General features: G+C 45.9%; 1 protein-coding gene across 3 annotated transcripts in view; it reads right to left on the minus strand.

The window, feature by feature from the left end:
- Positions 1-16,146, minus strand: part of LOC310919819 (lethal(3)malignant brain tumor-like protein 4) — a 34,547-nt gene that overhangs the window by 8,474 nt on the left and 9,927 nt on the right. For all 3 annotated transcript variants that reach the window (XM_083879366.1, XM_083879367.1, XM_083879365.1), the window contains 13 exons: positions 15,994-16,098; positions 15,222-15,357; positions 14,641-14,732; positions 13,565-13,716; positions 12,749-12,825; positions 11,181-11,266; positions 8,255-8,365; positions 7,012-7,126; positions 6,823-6,922; positions 5,866-6,039; positions 4,452-4,583; positions 4,012-4,073; positions 1,554-1,720 (listed from right to left, as the gene is read on the minus strand). In XM_083879366.1, coding sequence (XP_083735492.1) covers positions 1,554-1,720; positions 4,012-4,073; positions 4,452-4,583; positions 5,866-6,039; positions 6,823-6,922; positions 7,012-7,126; positions 8,255-8,365; positions 11,181-11,266; positions 12,749-12,825; positions 13,565-13,716; positions 14,641-14,732; positions 15,222-15,357; positions 15,994-16,098 — 1,509 coding nt within the window. The remainder of the gene's footprint in view (positions 1-1,553; positions 1,721-4,011; positions 4,074-4,451; positions 4,584-5,865; positions 6,040-6,822; positions 6,923-7,011; positions 7,127-8,254; positions 8,366-11,180; positions 11,267-12,748; positions 12,826-13,564; positions 13,717-14,640; positions 14,733-15,221; positions 15,358-15,993; positions 16,099-16,146) is intronic.

The raw sequence follows: 16,146 nt of genomic DNA on the forward strand, positions 1-16,146 counted from the left end.
TTACTGAAATTCAAGATAAAACCTGTAATGACTTCAGCCAGTCCATTGTGGTGCTGCAACTGAGCTTTTTAATGTGCCATTTACACTGCTGCTACTGGCAGCCAAAATTTCCCCAGCTGTTTCAGGCTGCAGCAGAGTTCAGTTTATTCTGGGTTTGAATCACTATATCCAGTGCCCTGCATCCATGTCTGTGGGCCCTGCTCACACTAATATCTCAGTTAAATTTACCCAGTAGTTGCTTTAAAGGTCAATTGCAAAGGACAAATTTTATTTGGCTTGGATCCTGACACTGTACTTCCATGAAGCAGCCTCCTGTTTTATCCAAAAGAAAGAGATTTTGATTATCATGTCAGAGGATTATCTGCTTCTGACTTTATTGATTTGCTAAAAGACCTTTTGGACAAATCATTGGAAGCTTTATGAAAAGGACAGGAACAGTAAATCTTTCAGAGATTTTTTTTTTCTCTCCTTGGCATGAATTTAATTCTAACACATTTTTATTAAAAAGAAAAAAAACCCAAAAAACCAAAACACCGCAACCAAAACCCAACACTACCACCAAACCACAACAACTCAACAAAAAAAAAGGACCAGGTTTTAAAAGACTGACACTAATTGCTCTGTCCCTTTCTCAGCTGGTTCCCATCTCCCACATCACTGCAATCCCATCAGACTCCCACCACTCCTCCAGCACGAAGAGCAAAGTCAGGATTGGATTTATCTGATGTTAAGAGGCACTTAGGGAAAATGCACTTTCTAAAAGACTTTGAAGATCCTCTCTGCATCATGAACAGCAGCACCTTCTTCCTGCTTTGCAGATTCCCTGCAAAGATCCTTGCAAGCACAACACTACAGCACATTTCTCTGGAATTAAATGCCCTCCAATTAAGCACCAGGATCCAAATTGTCACCACTTCCCAAGCGCAGAGAGAAGTATTATTTATGCTCAAGGCATTGAAGCAAAACCCAACTACTCAGCACAGAAAACACTGGCTTTTTCACACACTGCCTAATTACAGGAGACATCTGAAGAGCTGCAGAGACACATCTCCAGCTGCACAGCTACCTCTGTCAGAAATCAGGTCAGGCTGTGGGCAGTTTTGTTCCCAGGGAGTGAGGCAGGGAGACGCTGCAGGAGTGGGCACGCACAGTGCAGTTTGGAATTCTCTGCACTGAAAAAGTGAATCAGCAGCAAAGTCACAAGAGAGGGGGAGGGAGATCAGAAAAAAGGAATTTGCTGTCAGAATGATGCTTCAGGCCTGAGGACTGAGAGACTGAGGGGTAAATAAACAGAGGGAGGGAGGGAATCCTGGTGAGGGCAATAAGCTGTGGATACCAGAGGGTTAACAGGGGTCCTTCCCCTCCTTGATAAAGGATCTTGGGTCTAACTTCCAGCTGAGTTAGCTGTGGCACACGCTTTTCACAACAGCAATCAGAAGAGCACTGCCTCGGAGAGGGAAGGAAATAAAGATGTCTCCCCATTAGCACTCCAGAGGAGGAGTGCTCTGGCATTCCTGCACCCAGGAGAGTGGAGCAGGGAACAGGTAACTCACCTCCTCCACAGTCCATTTGGCAACTTGTTTGGCTGTCAGACCTGAGACCTCCGGCAGGAGCCTGCAGTGCTGCTCCCAGAAGAGGTGCAGGCGGTGGGTCGGGTTAGAAGCCAGGGAGGGCATGAAGATAGACTGGTGGAGGGCTTGCTGGAGATCCAAATCAGGGCCTGGAAAAGGAAACAAGACAAGTCAGAGGCAGCCTTCAAGTAGGAGCAACAATAGCAGAGCAGGAGGAAGGGTCACAGCCTGGAGGGTAAAGCAGGACAGGGTCAGGCACGGCTACTGTGTGGCACACGGAGCTCTCAGGGCGTTCTCCCCTCGCTCCCCAGAAGGAGAAAGGGAAAGAAAAGATAAGATTGCCAGGCTGGAGGCTTTATCATTAGCTTCTTCCCTGGAAAATGATGTCATGCTGTTAACAGAGAAGATGTTTGCAGCGTTTTATTGACAAGGTGGAGGAGTTCTGGTAACAGCATCCTCGGCTGGGAACTGATGGCACCGATCCAGCCCCAGCTGTAGCCAGAGCTCTGGGCCAGCACGGCCTGGGCTGGCTCCTCAGGAGACTCCCAGCCCAGGAGCACTCAAGGTACCTCCAGACATCAACTCCTTCCTCATGTGTCAAGTGACGAAAGCTTTGAAAAACCAAGGCAAAACCAGGGGGAAGGAATCACCCCTCCCTAATGAGATCACTGGAGCAGTGCAGAGTCATGGTCCTGCAGGGACGGGCTGGTTATACAACAGGAAGCCAAGCAGAGATGGGAGCAGGCTGGGAAGCACTCCTGTGGTTTCCAGCAGCACAGGGGGCTGACCCCGACCCCCGGGCCGGCAGGATGCCCAGCGCCATCCCCTGGCACCCCGCGGAATTCCCACTGAATCCCCGGGAAGGCTCCCTGTGCCTGGAGCAGCCGCTGCTCTGCTGCCTCTGCTCGGCGGCTCTCGGTGGGGTGGGTGTCAGATGTGGGGGGTGAGCAGCCACTACGTGGAAAGCACAAAGGAAAACGGCCAAAATATGAAGAAAAAGTAGATTCCCAGGGTTTGCCAGCTCCCGCCCAGCCCAGGGGAAGCAGCTCTGGAGGTAAAGCCTGTCCCAGTGAACAGTCACTGCCCTGGCCCAGAGTCCCCTCAGCTCATCTCATCTCCACATCCCCAAAGGTCACGAGACAGCACCAAATAACATCAAATTTCTAATAACAAAACCAAGGGAGGATAAATAAAGCCTGAGTAAGAACTGCTCAGTTCAGGAGCTCCTGGTGATGACAGGGCACAGGACCTGCTCCTGAGAGGGCTGTCACCGTGGTGGGGACAGACAGCAGCTGGTCTTGTCCCCACCTCCTGCTCCAGGAGGTCCCCCTTGTGCCCAAGGTCCCCCCTACTGCCACATCTCTGCTGGGTGGGCACTGCTTCCATCTCAGACCAATTCCTTTTCTGCACTAAGCCCAAATCCTTGGACTGAGCACCCAAACCATGACCTAGACTAGTGACTTTCCATCTGATGAAAAAGCAGTGATCCCACAGTTTAACTGTAGCTGGGAGGAAAGCTCTGGGGAATTGTGAAATTACAGGTCAGTGGATGGAGCATTCCCCTCCCCTGATTTCCATCTCTCCGTGGATGGTGAACGTGAAGGGAGAGTGGGCAGCTTTCCCTGCCAGCTGCAACTGCAGCTCAGAGCTGGCAGATCCCTCAGCTCTGAGTGCAGAACTCAGCATTAGGTAAAAATGAGTATTAAAAAAAAAATCCAGGCACCTGTCCCAGTTTGTGCCTGCTTAGCTATTTCTGATTGGAGACTTATTACCATGTTAAATCCTCCTAAAAGCCTGGTCAGCTCCGTTCCCTGAAAGGGCTTTTTATAGTAAATCTGAAAGTTAAGCATATGGTTTGCTAAAGTGATAGCAAAAAGCTGCTCTGAAAACTTAACCTGTCATGTACCAAGAAAAAAACCACACTGTTTTTCCATTTAGCTTTTCGTTTTCTCTTTCACCCTTCAGAGAACCTTTTAAAAGTCCTTCAACGATTCAGAATATGCTTCTGAATACCCATAAGGGTCCAAAAAAAGAGGTTGATGGAACCTAAACTATCTGCTAAGTTTGGAGAAAGTCTCCCTCGAGCCCTCCTGTGCTGGCTCTGTCACAGCCTGACACAGGGCACAGCCTCTTTGGGAACCCCTTGTCACTACAGAGGAGTTTGCAGTGGCACAAAAACCAGTGCAAACTTGTCTTCTCAGTTAATAAATACAAGGCTCCACTCTACAAAGTATTAAACCTTTCATTTCTAAGTAATTTTACCCTTTCTCCTCATTTAAAAGGAAGAAAAACTACCATTGCCATCATCTCCAGCATGTGCCTTCTCTTGACTGTGGAATCAAAGGAAAAACAGCTGTGAAGTTCTGAATGCTCCTCAGGACTGTGGGGATATTGCAGAGACGGACACACACAAAGAAAGAAGGAATAAAATTGAACCAACCTTTCCCATTGCTTTCCTGTTTCACCAGCTGAAACTTGATATAGGCATGTGAGCACCCAAGCCTGAAAGCAACAATTGCAAAACATTTCAGAATATACAGAAATGGATGTAATTTCTTCTCTACACAAAGATTAATGGGATTTATAGAAATGAAAAACTCTTTCCTCTTAAAATAAGCAATAGCTCCACCCCGACCTCCCTCTGGGCCAAGGGCTGTTCTATTAAATTCATGGCCAGAACTCAGACCTGAGTACACTGCAGGAAAGAGAGGGCCCAAAACAACAGGGGGAAATTCACCATGTCATTCTAACACACTCTGCTGCAGAATTCTAATCAAATAGGGCTGTTTGTTATTTACATTTTTATTTCGGATACGGCAGCAGCATCGAGAAACACAACTGTCAATGCATGAAAATACACCAGACTAAACCCTTCTTTACGTTTTTGGCGTGGCTTTGATGTCTGCAGAGGAATCCTCCTCTCCCCAGCCTCGCTCCCGACTGTTTTCCGACTGCTCTGACGGAGTGTGGATGCTGCTCTGACACCACTTTTCGCTGTCTGGTGCAGGTTTTCTGGAAAGACAGATAAACGACAGTAGCTGACAGCAGCTCTGTTCCCTTCTCCCACAGGAGAGCAAAGCTGGCTGCTCCTGGCAAACGACAGCAACAACCACCACCTTGTGGCAGAACTTTCCTCTCTGTGAGTACAAAGCGCTTTGCTCCTCTTCTGCAAGGATTGACAGAGTTTATGTGAAATAAATCAGCCTCTGTGGACTCAGGCTCTGATCCCAGCAGCTACAGGAAACCACTGTGTTGTGATGAAAGCAAGAGCTTTAAGATTTCTCAATCTTGATACCTCTGGATAACACTTGAGAGTTTCTATGACTAAGTTTGATGCATAAACTGAGCTACAGAGTTGGCCAAGGGAGGACAAGCAACAGGGTGATACCAGATTTATGGGCTGAATTTGAAATACTTAGAAGAAAATAAATATATTACAATTCTAAAATGCCATTTATTCTGTGAGAATTCAAAATATCCCAAGAGAGCTTTATGGTAACAGTGCCATTGAAATGCAATCAGTTTTGGTGTGGAAATTAGGGAATGCCTGCACAGTTGTGGCAGGGGAGGAAGCAATTTGGCCATGAAGGCCAGAGAGGAAAAAAAAAAAGCATTAATTCCTTTTTTCTGGACAAACAGGATCTTGAAAATGTCATAAATCTAAACAAATAGATGAACTTTAAAATATAGATAAGCCTTCACATACAACAAAAAACTAAAGTATTGCTGGAGTTTCCTGAGTGAGGCTGGATTTGTGAAGACTAAAAATTATTTTAAAAAATCCTTCCGTAACACGTTTAACCAACTCCTAAGGCACAGTTTCCTTCAACGCTGCTCAACTGCAAGATTTTCTCGTAAGAAAACAAAGTATCTGAGAGCACTCAGCTTGTTTGCTGCTGAGTGATACACACACAGTGCTCAGCAGACCCGGGGTGGGTCACAGTTGCAGTTTAACAGTGCAAAATAACTTTGGCTTGACAGTTTTAGGACAGGAAACGAAAAAAAAAAAGAACATATTTTAAATTGAAACAGCAAGGGAAAATGTATGGAGACAGAATGCAATTTCCTCTGTTGGAATGTGACCAGAGCACCAGGATTAAGGAATCAAGAAACCTATTAAGGCATATGAGGGTATAAAAGTGCACTGCTCTGTGTTAAGAGTGTCTGGGGCACAGGTCAATAGTACAGACAGATGAACTCAATGTTCTGCTGCGTCGCTGCCAATTCCGGTGGTTTTCATCTCTGTAAATGGTTTTGCTCCCCAGTACCTGGCCAAGGGTAAAATCCAGCTCACCTGGACTGTGAAGAGTCACCCTGAGAAGACTCCCCTGCTCCCAGCAGTGGGCCAGGGGTCTCCACTCTCCTGGCTTTCTGCACGTTCCCAGGGGCAGGTCTCTCCCCACTCAGACGGTCCTGTAACAGGTTTTCTCTGCTGAGGTTCACATCAGAGTACGGGCAGCCAACCAAGCTGTGACAGAGAAACCAAACAGAGAGAGGGCAATGAAAGTTACAGTCATACAGTCCCCTACCTCGGGCAGAGAAATCCATCACAAACTGAGAAAAAAACGGGCCACACATTCTCAGCAGGTGCTGCTACCCAGCTGTAGGTGTCAGAAACCCAGGGACTATATGGCAGAATTAAAAACCAAAGTCATGTTGTTAAAGAGCCATCGCAGGGGACAAGAAGAGCTCATCTTCTGTAACCTGCTCATCCAAACAACATTTCATGGTTCAATGGAGTTCTGCAACTTTCAGTCTGAAAAATTCAAACCCCTTTACTACATTATGAACTACCAGATCTTCTGACCTCTCACCTGAGATTGTTTTCTTGCTCTTAAAATATTTTACTTGAGAAAAAGGTTCCTCTTCCAAGAGCACACAAGAAATCAAAAGGCAGAGCACAAAACATGAGCGACCTCTCCTCACTTACACTTTAACACCCTACCCATGCCCTCTCCCCTTTATCTGTCTCCTTGCTCTTGGGTATATTATTTCACAAATATACTCTTTCAGTACTGCTGGAGTGATGAAACTGGAGTGAATGAATCTCTTTGCATTGAAGCATGGTATAAACAGAATTTATGATCAAGCAGCCTGCTTAGACACAAGAGGGAGCTGTGATTGCAGTTATAGCTATCTCCAGAATAACCACCCTGAGATCATTTCAGTGCAGTGCAGTTGCTTGGAGCTGCACCATTATTATTAGCATTATTATTGTTGCTGTTGTTAAAAGTTATTAACATGCACATACGTGTAATGTGTCCCGTATCGGGGGCCCCGGATGTGCCCAATCCCCTGGCAGCCTGGAGTAGGACACGCCTGCCCCACTGCTCCCTCTGGATCTTCAGCACCTGAGAGAAGTAAAAAAAGGAAGATAAACAGATTTGCACGTGAAGAGCAGACAGCACTTAGGAAATTATCCAGCGTGTCCTGTATTTACCTAGAGGGACTTGCAGAGCGTGTCCAGTTTTGTCACACCAGCCCACAGGATGGATGTCAGGGCTATCTGCATCCACCCAGAAATCATAATGATGGTCCCAGCCATCGAAATGTATCTGAAAGAGGCAGAAGGCTCAGGGAAAGACACAGTTTAGGGCATGAGTCAGCTTTTATGATAACTTCCCCCTTTGTTTTCACCTTGCTCAGCTTGGGGCTGAATCATTCAATCTTTCAGATCAATCTTTCAGTCAGGCACAATCATCTCCTTGCTCAGTCTAAACTCTTTTGTTTTCCTGCATCTGTGTTTCACAGGATAACCTGGTTCTGGTGACAGTCTGTCACCCCACAGACCGTGGGTGCTCTAACACACAAAGTCCAGAGCTTTGAAAACATAAATGGTTATCTCTTTTGTTTTCTGCAGATCTCAAAACACCATAAAAGCCAACAAGTTTGGTGGGTTTGCAGTGACTAAGCTGCAGTTTTCTGTTGGATGAAGAGACTGGCAGTAGCTCAGATCCAGGTCAGGTTAACAGAGACTGAGGATCACTGGAGTTTAAAGGCTGCTTGGTTGTTCATGCAGCAAAGTTTCAATGTACAAACTGAGCATCATGCCACCGTTGGCTTTTGTTCACAGCAATGAGACTCAGAATCAGATAATGGGGAGTGAACTCCACTCCTGCCCGTGTAATCATCCTTTGGGAAGGAGATTTGTGGCCATGCAGTCTCCATCAGTGCAGCCTCCACTTTAGCTGGCTCATACTTAGTTGCGCAGAAGCCAAAGCAGAAAAACGATTATTTGGGCAATATATTTTCATGGAAAGACTAGGTTAAAATGCATTTATGTGACATTTATGGAGAATAATACTGCTTCCTACACGTACCAGGGTTTAAATTGCTTTGGGTTTTCCTTTCCTGGTAGGAAACAAACCCACTCAGGCAGCTTCCCCAGAACACTCACGCTGCCATCAGTCACAGAGATCGCATGGAAAATGCCAAGAGATGGGACAACACACTGTCAAGTGTTAGTTCAAAACAGTTACATTAGAGCAGTACCTAACACCAGGCCAATTCCATCAGACTTCAGCAAAACAAAGCAACAGGAACCATTTCCAGCTGGGCAGGGCTGGAGGCCACAGCACCACCAGGCTGTTGTTTGCTGTTCCTCATTCCCAAGGGGTGTTTTCCCCACACTGCCCATCCCGGGGTCCTCAGCCCAGGCTCTGCACCAGGGAACAAGGCCATACCTTGATGCGATGGTTGTCTCTGTCAACGATTGTTGCCACTCTGATCAGGATGGGGTTTCGTCTGTCCACAGCCTCTAACTTTGTGTTAGCCTGGAATCCATGAGGAGGGCGCTGGAAGAGAGGACTGTAAGTAAAATGCTAAAACCCTTCGAGTTCAGAGCTGGTACCTGCTCTGAATGAAATACAATCCAGTTTCCATCCACCCCATCTGCCTTTGGAGCTTTGGGTTATCTCACATGGCAACTGTTCAGAGGCCAAAATCAGTTTCCAAGAGGTTAAAATCAGAGTTCCCAAGAGGACTGAGCTGAGTGTTTGTCAGCAGCCCCAAACTGCTGCAGAGGCAGCCTGAGGTGGTTCAGCACAGGGGAGCTGTCCCAGCCAGGACAAGAGACCCCTCCCTGATGGACAAAAGGCCAGGGACCACCACAAGCAGCTGCACTGCATGGCCTCCTCAGCCTGACAGAACACTTCCCACACAGCCAGACATGGTCTGCTCTAGGAGAGGAGACTGAGAGGGGAGAGATCTCAGCAGTACACATGAATATCTCCAGGGCAGATGTCAGAGGATGGTGCCAAAACCTCCAGCAGGGCCCAGTGACAGGAAAAGGAGCAATGGCCCTCAATTAAAACACAGGAAGTTCCACCTCAACACGAGGAAGAACTTTCCATGGAGGGTGGCAGAGCACTGGAACAGCTGGCCAGGGAGGATGCAGAGCCTCCCTCTCTGGTGACACTCCAAACTGTCAATAGGTTAAGAGTTTGGGATTTTGGAATGGAATATTGCCCTGCCAGGACCTTGCACTCTGCTTTAGAAAGGACAGGGACCTATCAGGGGGCAGTTCTTTCTAATGGCACGTGGTTTGACCACTGAGAGAGCTGAAGGTGACTTTTTTCTGCACACGGGGGTCAGGATTTTAGCAAGAAATGATAAATTGCCTATTTGAACGTGACCAGGTTAATGAAATTATTAAAATCACTCTTCCATCCCAGTCTTCTTTACCCTTTTTACTGCCAGTGGCAGGGGGCAGGAAGGAGATGCCCTGAGATCTCTCCTGAGCAAAGGGGATTAACTCCACACCTGAAGTTCCTCTTGGGTCATTTCACCCAGACACAGACACCCATCAATGGGCTGTCGTACACTGGACCCACCACAAAACAGACAATCTAAACTGCTTTTATTTTCAAGAGCATCTTATTGCACCAGCCAGCCTTGTCTGTCCTCCCTGAAAAGGAGCTGAGTGCTCAGATCTTGCCCAGGAGAAGAGCCAGGCTCTTTGCCCAAGCCTTGTTGAAGAGTTTCTGCCCTTTTGACAATAGCTTATGAATGTTTTGGAATTGCCAGCCGAAGAGGAGGGGCTGAAATAACAATGATTACACTGGAGCTGTCTCCTGAGTTTTTGGGTGGAGAGGGCAGAAATGGAGACCCAAGACCTGCTATTTGTGCTGATGACCTGTGTCTCCAGACTACATAGGAAAGCTGTTTAAAATTGTTAAAAGCTAATTCAGTGAGAAATGCCTGTTCTGGCTCTCAACCCACATTCTTATATACTGATTTCCTGTAATTGCTAGCTGGAATAATAATAATAATTTTAAAAAAATCAATAGCTTTGCCATTTATTTGCACTTCAGTCCAACCAAGCCAGAAAAATAACGTGGTTTGAGCTTGAAAGAGTTCTATTAACTGCTGATATATCAAATACTTTTTCTTTTCTGTCTCATTTTTGAAACACAGTTTTAGATGCAAATTTGCACTCTGGAGTTTTATGAGAGCCAAAATTGGTCCTTCTACTCTTCTCTCAAAGCCTGATACCTGAAGGAGCAGAACAATGGCTGCAGAAAAGTCGGGAAAACAGGAAAGGAGGCAGACAAGGACAGCTGCATCCCCCTTGGGAAGACACTTCCTTTTGGAAGAATCCAGAGAAGTGAGTTCTCAGTGCTGAACAGGCTCCCTGTCCTGAGCAAAACCATGTTATGTTCACATGACATTTCCCACCACACTTTAGACCCCGAAAATCTGAGGGAAGAAGCCACAAGAGCAGATCTGACAGAGGACTTGGGCTGGGAGATTTAAATTCCCATTTTTCAGCTCTACTGGGATTTTAGGAGTGTGGCTCAAAAAAGCTCAGTCCACCCCTGGGGGCAACAACTGTGTCCCACTGAGAGGCTCCACTCCTCATTCCCCCCTGGCTCCAAGGAGCTTCCCAGCTATGGAAACCTCAAATCCAGGGATGCTCTGGAGTTGTGCTACAGGTAACTCCAGCTAAAGCCTTGCAGCTCTCTGAAGAGGCAAAAAAACCCCTCTTCCACCCCCTTAACAGCACCTTGCAGCCTGCACCAACCCCACGTGGACACCCTGCTGAAATCTGGCAATTATCAAACCTGTCAGGCTGGATTTTTGCCTCTTTTATCTGAGGCATCCCTGATTGCTTTTTCCTCCTCAGCCCCAAAGACCTTTCCACAAAAATACACAGGAGGGCAGCAGGTATTAACCTGCAACTTCCACTTCAGAAAAAGGAACCAAGACAAGTGTCACAATGGAAGAGTTTTGTGAAGTTTAGCAAGGTGAGCCAGCAGCGTGGAAGGAAGAAAAACCCGATTTAAAAGTACAGTTATTTTAAAGGTTTTTTGTTTGTTTCTGCTCACAGTGAGCAGAAACAAACCAGATTAAATCTGCTAATGGAGCCACTGAAGATATTTAGTCAAAAATCCTTTCCAAGCCAGCTTTCCATAGTATTAAAAAAAAAAAAAAAAATCTTTTATTTTGCTGTGTTCTTTTGTTTTAGCAGCACTGAGATATCTTAAAGTAAACCATAGTTTCACCCTCTTGGCACAGAAAAGGTGAACCATGTTCAAATAAAACCTCTAGCAAAAAAAAAAAGGGTGGATAAGAGCACCTAAGCAAGAACAATCAAAGAGAATTACCCACCAGTTTAAAGGCTCTTGCTGGGGCTGCTTGGGAATTAGTTTCTTCCAAGTATTTCTCCCATGAGAAGCCTTTGGAATCCCTGTATCCTTAAAAAACAGAGAATTAACATTTCTGTAAGAAAACCCCCCCATTTACTGCTAAAACCAGCAAAAAGGCAGCTCTGGGACGCTGCAATTAGCACTTACAGGGGATGACACTGGAAAGTGGCCTGTTTGCACCTCCAGCACCCAGAGCAGCTCTGCCAGTTCCCCAGTTTTACACTGGGCTTGAACCCTGCTAAGTTCATTTCTGCACAGCTTAATCAATTCTTGCTCTCTAGAGAAAACTCCAATTATGAGCTAGTCAGAGGATTCTGTGATGTGCAATGGCATCACTGAATTAATTCCCTGTTTTATTAACTACTCTGTGAGTGCCTGTAAGACTGCAGAACTTTCTCCTCTCCTGCTGCCCAGGCTGAGTAAACCCAAGCCTGGAGAGAAAAGGCTCCATGACTGTGCTGCTTTAACAACAACAGTGGGATGTCTCTCCCTGGCAATTACATTTAAGAAACTGCTCTAGTTTTTTCCTATTTCAGTAGTTTTTATCCCCAGGATGGGTTCCTTTCAGCAGGAGGGTGCAGTGACTAAATGCAGAACACAGTCTGCAAACTGCTGCATTGAAGTCCCTCAGCAGAGGGATCAGAACTGGCTGCAGGTTTTGTTGGGGGCACAGGAAATCCTCATATCAGCAGAGAACTGCAGAGCCCAGCCCTGCTGGACCCTCCAGGAGCACGGACAGATGCGGTGCTGCTGAGAGGGGATGTTCACAAGCCCTTCTACAGCGAAGACACTGAAGCCAATTCCACCCATGCAGAGGGATCAGACAGTGCTCCCTGCTCTACTGAACCTGGAACAAGCAAATACAGGGATTCTTGCTCCAGGGCTGTCAGTCTGACAAATGCCAGGCTTTATTTTTTTATGTTTGCTATTTTTAAAGGTGAATGAGCACTTCCGAGGCCTGAAAACAAAACTGGTTTCCCTGAACGTTCTGTCCTCTCTTATTTGCCAACATTCTCTTAATTTACCAAATTCCAGTAGAGCAGAAAGAGATGTGGGTTCAGTTACTCCTTCATTTCCAGAAATTCCGTCTAGGAAATCATTAGAGCAGGTGCTAACCATGCCAAGGCTGTAGCTCCAACTCTATATGGGACATTCACTTAAGGGTTGGACTCAAATGATTCTTGTGGGTCCTTCCAACCCAGAGTATTCTGTGATTTCCAGAAATTCCATCTAGGAAATCATGGTACAGATTCCTTTTTCTCCCAGCTCACCTTAAAGGAAATGCTGGAAATCCTTCTCACTTTTTCTCTTCTAAAACCAAACTCAATTTTAAATTACCAAACCCTGCTCCATTTCTTCAAAGAACTATAAAACTACATAAATCACAGTGGCAAGAAGTAGGAACAATAGTATCACTCAGGCAGTAAAGAGTTCTGAAGTGAACCTGGAACTAACAAATATGTAATTATGTGGAAGATAGTTTGCAGGTTTTTTGGCTGAGGCAGGAAATAAGCCTCACTTACAACCTACCAGGTGGTGTTGTCAGTGGGACTCCAGTTTCTTGGCAGTAGCCAACAGGACGGATATATGGGCTGCTTGTTTCACACCTGAATCAAAGAGGGAAAGTTGGCACCAGTCAGATGGAAAGCAGAAAGAAAGGCAGGATTTCAAATGCTGTCTGATAGGCCTTTGCTGGGTGAGCAGATGCTTTCAGTGGGTGTGATCACTGTGAAGAAGACAAGCTCTGCCTCCTTAGAATGTCTAACACTCGGCTTTCAAGGTATTCAAGCTGTCCCAAAAGAAAGGGAAATACAAAGTAAATCTTGCAATGGTTTGGGATTGGAAGGGATCTTAAAGCCCATCCAGTCTCACCCACTGCCATGGGCAGGGACACCTCCCAGTGTCCCCAATGTCCAGCCTGGCCTTGGGCACTGCCAGGGATCCAGGGGCAGCCACAGCTGCTCTGGCAATTCCAGCCCAGCCCCTGCCCACCCTCCCAGGGAACAATTCCTGCCCAATATCCCATCTAACCCTGCCCTCTGGCACTGGGAAGCCTTTCCCCTTGTCCTGTCCCTCTGTCCCTCATCCAAAGGCCATCCCCAGCTCTCCTGGAGCCCCTTCAAGCACCATAAGGAGTTTTCTTACCTCCAAAGCTTCCCAGATTGCTCAGGCCATCTCCACCGAGCATCCAAACAGGAAGGGAATGACTGGGCAACTGGCTCTTTGTGAAAACCTCAATTAATTATTCAGATGCCTGACAACTCATGTAAGATCCCAGCTTTAGGGCCTGCATTTAAAGCAAAGCCAGTCTACCTACAGACACGTATCAGGAACAGAATCTTTTACCAGTAGTCGTAGCTCTCATCCCAGTTATCAAAGTGGATCAGCAGCCGGTTCTCCACCATGTCTGTGATGGTGGCCACACAAACCAGTGACGGGTTCTTCTTGTCCACTGCCTCCAGCTTCATTCCCAGACGAAACCCAGAGGGTGTGACAGACTGAGGAACAGGACACCAGGAAAGGGAAATCAGCCACGTTCTTGGTCAAGCCACTGAAACCCCCCTTATAAACTCCTCTGACCCCAAAAAACCAAACACACTACAGTGACTGAAGAGGTTTGCAGACAGGATTTCCATGAGTTCTGGCAATGACTGTTACTATTACTTAAAAAAAGCTAATGTGGCTCAAAAACCAGCATTTTCAGTGGTACATCCACCACTGCAGACTCCCAGCTGAGACACCCTGCAGTGATTTACTGAGGATAATGGGCATTACACATCCTGTTCTACTGGTGGAAAGGTCAGGAGAGTCTTCAAGGAGATGAAGTGACTGGGTGGGAAGCAGGGCAGAGCTGGGCCCTGATCCCACTGGAGTCAGTGCAGCCTCCAACCCACCAGCCCGTGGGCTTTGTGTCATCCCAGTAACGGCAAATGGGATGGAGGATTTCATGGGAACTGAGGTTAACCACCACTGAGAAGGCAACAGTGGGGAAGGATGACAAATGCACAAGATCCACAGCCCCATAATGAATTGCCCAGCACACATGGGCATGCTGCTGCTGGAAACCAGAAATTATTTTGGAAATGATTAAATGAGAGGAAAGTGACACAAATATCTCGACTGCGGGGACACAGTAAAACAGACAGTTGTAATATATTTAATAAATAGTTCAGTAAATCTTTTCCTCCAGACTTAAGGAGGAAGGGAAATTCTTTCTCTGGAAAGGCAGTGACTGGGGAAAGGAAGAAAAATTGTACTAGCTTTCCTTCTTAAAAATGAAACACAGTAGGAAGTAGTTTGCATCTGACTGTACCGTGGTTGTGTGTCTGACATGAGCATATTAAACCCACATAAATATTCTGGTCCAAACTCACTTAGCACCAGACCTATTGAAACCCCTTCTATTCCATATCACCACTTACACTGCTGAGGGTCTTAAAAAGGCTTTTTGGAGCTGCCTGAGCTTTGCAGCTCTTCAGATAGGAAGTCCAATTAAATTCTCCCTCCTTGAAACCTAGGAAGAGAGAAAAAAATTGTTTTATATGTACATTCTGGTGGTTTTTTCAGAAATGGAAATTACCTGGAAAGAATATGAACTTTGCATGATAACTGCCCTGATACGATCTCCAGGGGCTGCTGTGCATTTCAGCTAAACCAGCTGTCTCTTTTTCACCATAATGGACAATCATTAAACTCAAGCATCAAATGTTTCTAGGAAATTGAATGCAGGAAAGAGCTGAATGCAGGTAAGAAGCAAATTCTGAAGCACAGAGACATCCAATCCAAAGTTTCTACGGTAATTAATGACGTCACTCTTTGGGAATATCACAGAGAAGATATTTTGCTCTTTTGTGAGTCACTGTGTTAGTTAAAACTCTTCCCTTTAGCCCCTCAGATCGAGTTCCACAATGAAATCACACTAAAAATGAAATACGCCGAGCCAGGACATCTAGTTCTTAGTAGAATTTATAGTTTCTTGTACACTCTCTATTTTCTGTTATACCTTTAGGAGGGAGCAGCTTATGGCTTGTTTTTTCACACCAGCCCACAGGATGGATGTCTGAGGAATCAGCATTAGCCCAGAAGTCGTAGCAGTCTGGGTACCCATCGAAGTGCAGCCGCATCCTGTACCCCTGGACCTGCAGGGAGAGGAGCTCTGATGATCACCAAGGGCCACAAAGGAGAGAGGAAATCACTAATAGAACACTCCCTCATATTTGCACTCACTGAGAAACCAACTCTGGATCTCATTTATTTCTCAGAAACTCTAGTTGTATTTTAACTCATTTGCTCTCCCAGTTTCCATGCTCCTCTTTCCCTGCTTCAAACAGTGGAAATAGAACTGGTCAGTGGAACCTCCCTGAGCTCCTGCTCCGTGCCAGGCACACGTTCCTGGGGTACAAAAGCAGCCCCAGAACTTTTATGCCTATACAAGATCAACCCAGATTTCACGTAACTGAAGCTGCATAAAAACATTCTGACTTGTTTATATTTACTAAAGTCTTAGGGCCTCCTGTCATTGTTCTTTTTCATACTTGTTCACTGCAGGCAATTAATAGGTTTGCTGTTCTTAGTTACAAGTGCAAAAATCTGCCAGTGGGATTTCAGGCAAAGATCCTTAATCACATAACACCATTCCTTCAGTGTCACCTTAAACTCCTACCATTAATTAACTAACTAAAGTATTATTACTCTTATGTTTCCACTTTTTATTAAAAAAAAAAAATCTAGATGCACATGGGACTTTTGGAATCAAAGACAAGAAAAGCAACTACCTCAGCCACTGTGAGAACACAGAATCGAGAGGGGTGTTCAGGATCCACCCCTTCCAATTTCATTCCAACTTTAAATCCATTTCGGCCTTGTGGGAATGATTGATACTGTGAGGGGGGAAGAAATATTTGTTTTTAATTCCTAAATCTATTGCA

This window comes from Zosterops lateralis, assembly GCF_965231275.1.
Source record: "Zosterops lateralis genome assembly, chromosome: 28".
NCBI lineage: Eukaryota > Metazoa > Chordata > Aves > Passeriformes > Zosteropidae > Zosterops > Zosterops lateralis.